Source organism: Propithecus coquereli, unplaced genomic scaffold (assembly GCF_000956105.1).
Source record: "Propithecus coquereli isolate 6110/MARCELLA unplaced genomic scaffold, Pcoq_1.0 Scaffold574, whole genome shotgun sequence".
Lineage (NCBI taxonomy): Eukaryota > Metazoa > Chordata > Mammalia > Primates > Indriidae > Propithecus > Propithecus coquereli.
Window position 1 is genome coordinate 1,116,973 of NW_012151663.1, and position 11,480 is coordinate 1,128,452.

General features: G+C 37.3%; 1 protein-coding gene and 1 pseudogene across 1 annotated transcript in view; both read left to right on the forward strand.

Annotated features, from left to right (window-relative positions):
- DNAH8 (dynein, axonemal, heavy chain 8) overlaps positions 1-11,480 on the forward strand; it is a 375,229-nt gene that overhangs the window by 30,242 nt on the left and 333,507 nt on the right. The window contains 2 exon segments of the mRNA XM_012658131.1: positions 1,461-1,568; positions 5,220-5,321. Of these exon segments, the coding sequence (XP_012513585.1) occupies positions 1,461-1,568; positions 5,220-5,321 (210 nt within the window).
- LOC105821426 lies at positions 6,191-7,818 on the forward strand (annotated as a pseudogene).

Here is an 11,480-nt window from a genome sequence, read left to right on the forward strand (position 1 = left end):
AGTAGTTGTTTTTCTTTTATTGATTCCATCACCATTTAAGAAATTTTTTATATATTTTATCTTGTTCTGTCAATTAAAAGGCAAGTTACTTGAAGGCAGGGTGCCATTGGCTTTCTCTGTTTTTCCATAGTGGTTTGCAACATGGTTACAGCAGGGTCTCAAAATCTCTACCGTACAACTTATAGCTGTGGGATCTTGGGCAAGGCACTTAAAATACCTACCTCTCCATTTTCTCATTTGCAAAATGGGAATAATAATAATATTTTATTTTATAGATTCCAAGACACACATTTCTTCACATTTTAACTTCTCTGAACTCAGGACATATTTTCGGTCAGTCAAGTTTTCTGAATCATTGTGGATGTGGCTTGATAACATCTTAAATGATGAGTTCTCTCCTTGAGGGTGTTTTTGTTTTTGGGTTTTTTTTTTTGGTGCCATTAGTGTGAATTCCAACTGCAGTTGAGTACCAGCTTGTGGTACCAATTCTCAGCGGAGTTTTCTCTCCTTCCCCTGGTAGCGTCTAAGTTTTGTTTCTCCATTTTCCTCCAAGGTTGGTTTATTTCATGTTTACCTTAACAGAGAGGGTTTAGCCTACTGGTGGCCTAGTTTTATGTGGGAGGTAAACTCCCCATCTTGGGTGTTTTTTTCCCTTTCTCAGTAGTACATAAAATAATGGTGTAGTCTTACAATCAGTGATGTTTTGTGTGTGATGAAATCAAACCTGCCTTAAGTGGCAGTGGTTGTCAGCATATGTTAGGAGAATATGTATAGCTCTTTGTCTAGTGCCTGGCATATAGTAAGCATTTAATACACGTTAGTGATTGTTTTATATCTTTCTTGTACTTGTTCTGCTTTGTTCTCCTTTGTTCTACGTGTTCTACTTGTTCATGCTTGTCCCTTTAACTCTGCTGTGAGCTCCTCACAAATTCTTCCCTTTGGATTTTTCCCAATAGCTTCAGAAACTCATGGCACTTAGAAAGTTTGCTGAAAGGTAAATTGAGTTAAATAAGTGAAAATGAGTTCTAGTCAGATTTCTTGTTTTTAACTAGCTTTCTGACCATAACTAATACTTTACCCCTCAAGGTGTCGGTTTCTTCATCTTTAAAAAGAGCAAATTGAACTATTACTCTTTAAAGTTGCTTTCACCTCTGAAATTTTATTTTAAAATAACTTTTAAGTTTGGATTTACAGAAGAGTTGCAGTGATAGTCCAGAATTCTGTTCACCCAGTTTCTCCTGTTATCATCTTGCATTACCTTGGTATGTTTGTCAAAACTAATGTCCTATTTTCTGTTCCAGGATCTAGTCTAGGATACCACGTTGCATTTAGTAAAATTTGACTTTCAGATGAAAATGTCATACTATTTTGTGTATGTTTCGAGTTCTGAATATTGTAGAATATTGGTTATTAAAACTATAAACATATGAGGGAATTCACTTAATATGTTTTGATTTTAGGTTTCCATGGCACATGGGATACAAAATCTGATTAATGCCATCAGAATGATTCATGGTGTGTCAAGGTATTATAATACCTCAGAGAGAATGACCTCATTGTTCATCAAGGTGAGTTTCTAAGGGGAGAAATCACACATGCAATCTTGTGAAAAAGTTAATTCTTTCCCTGTGAGCCTGGGAGGGGAGTGGGGAAGTCTGAGTGCCTCTCAGAGTTCTGGATTTTAATCCTTCCAGTGGACAAAGAAAGATAGGTGTTGACGGGAGGCAGTTGTACTGAATGGAAGGGGTCATCAGTACCTTTCTCCTTGTCAGAGGTAAACTCCAAGACTTCAAAGAAAAAAAGTAGCTGGTGGTTTTCTAATTCATTCATTTCACGTGGTTTTGATTCTACTCAAGAAATAAGGCTTGTGTTCACTGTTAACAGTGCTTCTTTAGTTACTGCCACCAGCACTGTGGTTTGTGTAAAATCCTGTGTATCACCATACGGTAAATTACATTAAATAATTTGAAAAATTATCCAAGAAACACATGAGTAGAATTTCTTTGTAAATGATTCCAGCAGAACTAAACATGTAAAGTCACAGTCACATTTCAGCTGTTTTAAAAAGCAAAGTATAGATTTTATCACTCTCTATGTCCTAAATTAGACAAGAATCTCAGATCTCGGGATTTTTCCCTTTCACTTGTCTCCCTTGTTCTTGCTATATGTGTCCCACCTTGAGATTGTTTAGTTCTGGCCAAGATTCTTTGCTTGACCACGCTGCAGCCAGGCTTCTGAATCTTCTGCTAGGCCCATCTGTGTACTTCCTTGTAAAATCTAGTTTTAGCAAAGAACCCTGCTCAGTCAGTTTTGCAAGAACCCTCCTGTCCTCTATATCTGATCACCCTTGATATCTGATCAGCTTCCCCATCGTATACCATCCCCCAGGTGATTTCTCATCACCTTGGCCTGTCTTAAGTAAGAATCCTGTTAGGTCAGCTTTGCCAAAATCCCTCTTACCCGTCATGTTTCCTCTTAGTAACTTTCCCTCTGCTGACCCCTGCGCTGCTCCTTGGCTATAAATTCCCACTTGCCCATTCTGTACTTGGAGTTGAGCCCACTCTCTCTTCCCCACTGCAAGACCCCACTGCAGTGGTCCCTTACACCTATCACAGTGGTCCTGAATAAAGTCTTCCTTACCATGCAAGTATCATTGAATCATTTTTTCTTTAAACAGTTCCATGTTATTGTTAACATTTTTTCAACATTATGGGTCAACAAGTATGCAGACTAGAATCAATCTAAGTATTGCTACTTTCTTTGATCACCGCTGTTTTGTGATTTCCTCATCTTCCTCCTTAGATTCATTACTTCTTTGGCTGAAAAAATTCTCAAGTAATTTTTTCAGAGAGGGTCTGGGGGTGGTGAACTTCCTGAATTCCTAGGTATCTGAAAATAGCTTTATTTTTTCCAACCACTCAAATGCCAGTTCGACTGGGATTTTAAGTTCAACATCGTTTCTCCTGGAACTTTGCAGATATTGCTTAGTCATCGTCTGGTATCCAATATTGTTGATGAGAAGTTTGGTGCTAATCTGATTCTTTTTTCCTTTGCAGGTAACTGGTTTTGTTCTCTCAAGAAGCTTTTAGGATTTTTTCTTTATCCTTGAACATCTAAAGTTTCAAACTGATGTGGTCTTTTTAAATTTATCTTGTTCTATACTTGCTGGATTGTTTCAATCCAGAGACTTTCTCTTTATTCCTGGGAAATAGTCCTCTTTTGCCTTTGATTATTTCTAACCCACCTATTCAATTTATTCACTCCCCTTGAGTCTGACTTCCAGTTTTCTTAATTTTTTTTCCTCCCATCTTTGTCCTTTGACTTTTCAGCTCACTCATTTGCTATTTGTGTACCAATTGCTGGTCAGTTCATCAATAGAATACATTTTTCTTAATTTTGACAATAAAGATTTGAATTTACAAGTTCTCTAGTTGTTTTTATGGTTATAAATTCCTCTTGTATCTTTCTCATCAGTTAATTTAGTTAATGAAAGATATTTTAAAAGGTTTTACCTATACCTCTCTGTGTTTCTTCTCTTTGTTCAGTTTAATGCCTTAGTTCTCGAGTTTGTTTTCCTTAATTGCTTGGTGATTCTTGGTTGTGGAGGGAAAGCCTTCCCTCTGCCCTTTAAAGATTCACTGAAAATGAACTGACAAGAGTCAGATTAATAAGAGAAAAAGGCATAAAATTTTTTTTTTGGTTTATTTTATTTTGTTTTTTAGAGACAGGGTCTCATCTCACTGCAGCCTTGAACTCCTGGGCTCAAGTGATCCTCCTGCCTCAACTTTCCAAGGTGCTGGGATTATAGATGTGAGCCACCATGACTGGCCAGGCATATAAGAATTATTTAATGTGCAGAGCATGGGGGGAATTGAAGGAGAGTGATTACCCAATAACCTAATGAGGTCCAGATGCTCATATACCCCTTTTCATAGGGGCAGGAGATTTAGGGGTCAATCTTGAGGGGTAGTAAATGATTTTTAGGGGGAAATAAATGGACCCAGGAGACAGAAATTAACTTGTAAATGATTCTCTTTGGGATCTGAATGAACCTGAGAGGTAGAAATTATCTTATGAAAAAGTCTGTCTCGGTACAGCTGCATTCCTCAGTCTTCTCTTCTTAGATGGATAATGGGATTTCAGAGAGGGAATGGAAGGCAACTGTGTTCTCTTTGGCAAGTCCAGTCTTTAGGTAGGTAAGGAAACCTCAGAGAGCTGCTTCCTCCTGTGCTTTGGGAGAGGCATAGGATTGAGAGACCCGGAGGGGTGGAGGAAGGTAAGAGAGACCTTGAGGTTGCTTCTTTAGTTCAGCATGTCAATGTGCCATATTTTGGGGTGTCATTTTATGAGCCTCCAAATCTGCCCATCTTTTTATTTGAGACTCCTAATTTGCCTTTCATTCTGTTCACTGGAGTTTGTCTCTTGTAGGGTAGAGGTGTGTGACTTACTGTTGAGAGCGGAATGTGGGTAGGTTTTTTTCTCTGATGTGTCCTCCTGGGGTGCAGTAGCTACCTGGGGCATGGCTGTACCTCTCTAAGATTGTGGCACAAACCCATGGCTTTGTCCTTTTCAGCAAAGGTCACTATTGCCTGCTATATAAGTTGCTCCAAATTCAGTGTGCAGGATCACAACTGAGGGTCACCTCACATTGTCTCTGATCTTGAAATTTTCTAGAACCATTTCAACTTCACAACAGCCTTTTTCAGAACTGGGTTTTGGTTTTCTCTAGTCCTTTCCCTCTCCTGTAGATCTGATCCTGTGCGCTTTCTATATTTTAGGAATGTCCCAAAGTTCTGTATCAACCTACCATCTTGATCCAATCTCCTGACCATTTCTAAATGGCTCTTCTGTTTTTTCTTTACTGTTTTGGTGGATATGAGAGGTAGTTTCATTTACATTTAGTCTACATGTTGAAGGAAGGTAGAGAATCACACTTGAACTGGATTTAAGACCTAATGAAAGGAGGAATGGACAAGTAGAAAATAGGCAACAAGTAGTTGACTTCGAAATTTGTGGCCCCAGTGACACTGACTTAAATGTTGTAGGTAAATATGACTTTGGGTTTTCTTTGTTCTGTCTAGAATGTATATTTCTTTGTTTTTTGTATCCTGTGATTCATTCACTTCATCAATTACTATTTTTGCTTGTGGTTTAAAAAATTTATAGGAATTTTATTTCACTTTTTGCCAATAGTTATTTTGTACCTATATTTATTTTAGGTAACAAACCAAATGGTGACAGCATGTAAAGCATATATTACTGATGGAGGAGTAAACCATGTATGGGACCAGGATACGCCAGTTGTACTAAAGAAAATTCAGGTTTGTAAAAGCACTTTTATTTTCATAAAATAAAGCTTTTACCATCCGGCCCAATTTTGTTTACTTTGTTCATTTGAAAAACATGTTAGTTAACTGAAAATACCTCGTACAAGAGTGGTGTGAGAATATAAAATGAAGTAATTCATACTAGCTACTTCCCTTGTTATTTAGTGCTTCTTTTAGGGTGTAATTTAATCCTCATCATCTCCGTGGATACCTGTGTCAGACCCGTCTTGTGTGCCGTTTCATACACTTTGGCCCCCACCTCCCGTTCCAGCCCTTGTTAGTTTAATCTTTCTTTTTCTTTTTTGCATTGGCTAGGACTGCTGTGCATCCTTAAATAGATGTGGTGGTAGGTGGCATTCTAGTTTTGATCCTTTTTTAGAAAAGAATGTTTCTAACAATTCCTCCATTTAGTCTGATACTTTTGCAGGTTTTTAAGATATCACTGATCAGATTAATTTAGTACCAGAAGATGTTTTTTGAAGTTCGGAATGGATTTTGAAATTTTTTTCTGCATGTGTTTATTGAAATGCTTATAGGGTTTGCCTCTTCAATCTGTTAATGTGATAGATGACATTTTTAGGGTTTCTAAAATTAAACTGTCCTAACATTTCTGGGATGAACTCAAGTTGGTCATGGTATAATTATCTTTTTTAGATACACTTAGGTTCAGTTTGCTACAATTTTGTTTAGCATTCTTTGAAACTGTATTCATGAGGGAGATAGCCTGTAATTTTCCTTTCTCATATTGACCTTATCTGAGTTTTTGGCACTAGGGTCTCAGAATAAGTGAGGGGTGAGGTGGGATTTTTCTGGAAATGTTTGTATGAAGTTAAAGTGATCTGTTTTTTGAAAGTCTGAAAGAAATGGCTGTGGCAGGGAGGCTCCATTTGGAAGTGGTTATTGGTGGTCTTGATGTGCGGGTTCCTGGTCTTCATAGAGCCAAGAAGTGCTACTTGCACAGGGTGGTCAAGGTGGACAGAACACCCAGTGCCCTCTGCCTGGGACGGGAACTGCTATGCCCACAGGGCTAGCACTGACCGCTGCCCTGGCCAGGGCACTACGATCACCATCACGCTGACCTCTGAATTGGAGGGTAAGAAGATGAAGAATTGCAGTTAGGAGAGTTTCTCATGCTGAAAACTGTTGATCCAAGAATTGGAAGAACCAGGATCATTATGCAGTTCTTGGACTTGGCCATGTAGGATACAAAGCTACACAGAAACAGATCAAAGCAGCTCATAAAGCAACGTTCGATAACATCACGGGAAGCAGCCGGTGAACCAACAAAGGAAGCGGATAGTGACTATTTCACTTGCATAACTAAAGTTTATAAAATGTCTGATCCAGTGGAAAGAGGAGCATTTAACAGTGTAGATCCTGGGTTCAATAACTCAGTTCTTTCTAAAAGTGAAGCAAGGGACGGTTTCTTCAAAATGTTTTCCCCCATGTTTAAAAGGGATTCCAGGTGGTCAAATTAAAAAAAAAAAAGTTCCTACACTTGGTTTTATTAATTCATCATTTTATTCCTTCTGGTATAATTTTGATTCTTGGAGAGAATTTTCTTATTTAAATGCAGAAGAAAAATAGGCAGAATGTCATGATGAGAGGAGAGGGATTGAAAAGCAGAACAGAGTGACAAAGAAAAAGAAAAAAAGAAGAAACGAATGAGAACGTTAGTTGATAATTCATATAACTGTGATACAGGATAAAAAAATTCAAAGAAAAAGCCAATAAAGAAGCAGAGAAGGAATCCAGAGTAGAAGCAAAATGAAAGAAGCAAGAAACTAAAAAACAAAACCAACCAAACCAACAACAACAACAAAAAACAAAGCCAAGCAGAATTAGAAGCTGCTTGGATAGCTAAGGAGGAAGAAGAGGAAGTTAGACAGCAGGCATTATCTGCAAAGAAGGAAAAAAATATCCAGAAAAGAGCCATTAAAGGGGAAAGGCAAAAACTTTGAAATTCAAGGAAGACCTGGAATCACTTTTCTGACGATGAGAGGAGCAGGTTAAAATGATGGAAGAAGTGGAAAAACTTTGTGATAGGCTCAAACTAGCAAGTTTACAGTGCTTGAGTAAAACACTTCCACAAAAGCAGTAGGAATAGCTGCTCTAGCAGAGGCAGATGATAGAAGAAATAAATGAGGAAACTATAGAAGAGAGAGGAAGCTGAGGCTTGTATGGAACAAGCAATCTAAGCACGTACAGAAATTAACTGTCGAAGGTGGAAATGGCAGTGAAAATTGGTCAGAAGAGGATTGGCCTGCAGTTGCTAATTAGCGTGGTATGGCTTTTTTTCTGCTGGAACAAATTTGAGGTGGGAAGTTATTACCAATTATATGAATATACATTCTTTTTCTGGAGTCAAGAGAACTTATTGGCAAAGAAAAGAGTCTCTAAAAACTTAACCCTCATCAAAAAGGTGACAAACAAAAAGGCTTTTGATAATTTAAGAAAGAATATGGAGGAGGTCCTCCTTCAAATAACCTGAAAGATGGGGGAAAAAATAGCAGAGGCAGTGCCTGGCAGGACAAAAAAGGACTACAAGAGACAATCTAAGGAACTTGTTGAGATGGTAAAGGCACTGAAATGCTCAAAAGCAATTGCTGAATGCAATCAGAGCCAAGAAATGACCTGGCTCCACTTGTTGGGTACATTTAAAAAATGAAACTGATAATTAGTGATACTGAGCACCTTTTCAAATACCTGCTGGCCATTTGTATATCTTCTCTTGAGAAATGTATTTTAAGGTCCTTTGCTCATCTTTTAATGGGTTCATTTGTTTTCTTTCTATTGAGTTGTTTGAGTTCCTTATATATTTTGGATATAAACCCCTTATTAGATATTTGGTTTGCAAATACTGTCTTCCATTCTGTAGGTGGTCTCTTCACTGTGTTGATTATTTCATTTGCTTTGCAGAAGCCTTTTATTTTGATGCAATCCCATTTGTCTATTTTTGGTTTTGTTGCCTTTATTTTTCGGGTCATATTCAAAAAATTATTGCCAAGACCACTGTCAAAAAACCTTTTCTCTGTTTTCTTCTAATAATTTTACAATTTCAGGTCTTATCTTTAAGTCTTTAATCCATTTTGAGCTAATCTTTGTATATCATGTGAGATAAGGGTCCAATTTCATTCTTCTGCATATGGATATCTAGTTTTCCCAATGCCATTTATTGAAGAGACTACCCTTTCCCCATTTTGTGTTTTTGGCACCTTTGTCAAAGATCAGTTGACCATAATTTGTGGATTTATTTCTGAGTTCTCTGTTCTGTTCTATTGGTTTACGTGTCTGTTTTTATTTTAGTACAATACTGTTTTGATTACTATAACTTTGTAGTATATTTTGCAATCAGGCAGTGTGGTGCCTCAAGCTTTGCAAATTAAAACCTCAATGAGATATCAGCTCATACTTGTTGGAATAGCTATTATAAAAAAAACAAAAGGTAACAGGTGTTGGCAAGGATGTGGAGGAAAGGGAACCCTTATACACTGTTGGTGGGAATGTAAATTAGTATAGCCATTGTGAAAAACTGTATGGAGTTTCCTCAAAAAACTCAAAACAGAAGTACCATATATCCAGCAAGCACGCTTCCATTATATCCAAAGGAAATAAAATCAGTATCTTGAAGAGATATCTGTATTCTCATGTTCATTGCAGCATTATTCACAATAGCCAAGATATGGAAGCAACCTGTGCCGGGAACGTGGCCAACGTTCCCCGCAAAAAACCGGGTCCCTTTGGTAGAGTTGCAAGGGATAAGAAAATAATAGAGAAAAATGGAAAATAAAAGAACTAAAAGAATACACAGAGACAAAGATATAGTTTTATAAGTTTATGAAGATTATAGGCAAAGCGGGATCTCAGGGGGCCTAGACCTTCTCCGTGGGTCTCAAAAAGCCTCAGTGAGGTCTTACATGATAACTTATAGGGAATAGTGATTAATTGCCAGGGGTAACAGATTTACATAACAACAGGTAGTTCCTCTCAGGTTAACAGATTTTCAAAAGGCTTTTACAGATCCTTTAACTAATTCTATCTACATGAACAAATGGTTACAAAATCTTTCAAAGATTAACTTCCAAGTTCTAAAGTAAGTTTATCACTTAACAAAGGAATTAAACAGATTATGTTGGCTCCATATTTATTAGGTTATTGTGAATGGAGACAGGTAGTCTGGAGTGTTTAAACGAGGGCTTTGCTTTTAGCCATTCGGGAAGCTGTCTGTTCCGGGGGGCACTCTATTGTCAGCTCTCATCCTGTAGTTTTTAACAGATTCACTTTGCTTTACAAAGCAAATCCAAACCTTTAGGTCTGAGAAACGCGGCGCCTTGTGGGATACAGCCGCTACTATCTTTCAGAGATGCCCTTCGGAGTGTAACAGCATTTGAAATGCAAACCAACATGTTCACATATTCCTTCAGGTCAAAGCTTTGCAAAACTCCTAAGACAAATCCTGTCTGCAAACACATCTATATTAATTCATGGAGCAATAAACCTGAGTGCCTGTTGACAGATGAATGGATAAAGAAAATATGATATATATGACATGTATGTATGTATCTATACATATTATATATATAATGGAATATTATTCAGCCTTGAAAAAGAAGAAAATCTTGTCATTTGTAACAACATACATGCCCCTGGAAAACATTATGCTAAGTCAAATAAGCCAGACACAGAAAGACAAATACTGCATTATTTCACTTTTATGTGGAATCTAAAAAAGTCTAACTCTCAGAAGCAGATAGTACAATCTTGGTTACTAGAGACTGGAGAGGGATGGGGAATGAGTACATCAGTTATGCAGGGTGAATAAGTTCTGGAGATCTTATGTATAGCATGGTGTCTATAGTTAACAGTACTGTATAGTATACTTGAAATTTGCAAGAGAGATCTTAAGTGTTCTCACCCTAAATAAATAACTATATGACATAATTATATGCTAATTAGCTTGATTTTGGTAAACATTTCACAATGTATACATGTTTCAAAATATCATGTTGTATTCCTTGAAATATCTGCAACTTTTATTTGTCAATTATACCTCAATAAAGCTGGAAAAATAAAACTAAAAATACTGTATGAAAAACAAGTCTGAGCCTGGGAAACATAGTGAGACCCCATCTCTACAAAAAATTTAAAAATTAGCTGGACATGGTGGCGCATACCTGTAGTCCCATCTACTTGGGAGGCTGAGGCAGGGGGCTCTCTTGAGCCCATGAGTTTGGAGCTGCAGTGAACTATGATCATGTCACTGCACTCCAGATTGGGTGACAAAGTGAGACCCTGAAAAAAGAAAAACAAGTCTGGTAGAACTCATCTCTTAAGTCATCCAGACTTGCTGTTTTATTGTGGAAAGATTTTTAAATTCCTTCTTCCCTATTTTTATGATTAAAAAATTTAAATTGTTGTAAAATATACATAACACAAAATTTATCATTTTAACCATTTTTAAACTTACAGTTCAGTGGCATTAAGTACATTGACAGTGTTTTGCAACCATCACCCCAATCCATTCCGAGAACTTTTTCGTCATCCCAAACTGAAACTTTGTAGCCATTAATAGTAACTCCCTAAACTCTCCTGTCCCCTAGCCCCAGGTAACTTGCATTCTACTTTCTGTCTCTATGAATTTTCCTATTCTAGAGACTTCATGCAAGCGGAATCATGCAGAATTTGTTCTTTTGTGTTTGGCTCATTTCACTTAACAGAATGCTCTCCAGGTTCATCCATGTTGCAGCATATGTCAAAATTTTATTCCTCTTTATGGCTGAGTAATATTCCTTTGTATGTATAGACCACATTTTTTACCCATTCGTCTGTTGATGGACATTTGAGTTGTAACTACCTTTTGGCTTATCGTGAATAATGTTGCTGTGAACATTGGTGTGCAATTGTCTGTTTGAGTCCCTGATTTCCATTCTTTTTAATGTATATCTAGAAGTAGAATTGCTGGGTCATATAGTAATTCTATGTTTAACTTTTTGTGGAATTGCCAAACTGTTTTCCATAGAGGCTGCACCATTTTACATTCCTACCAGCAATACGCCAGGGTTCCGATTTCTCTTACACCCTCGCCAACACTTATTTTCCATTATTTTGATAATAGCTATCCTAATGTATATGAAGTGGTTTTTCCATGTTGTG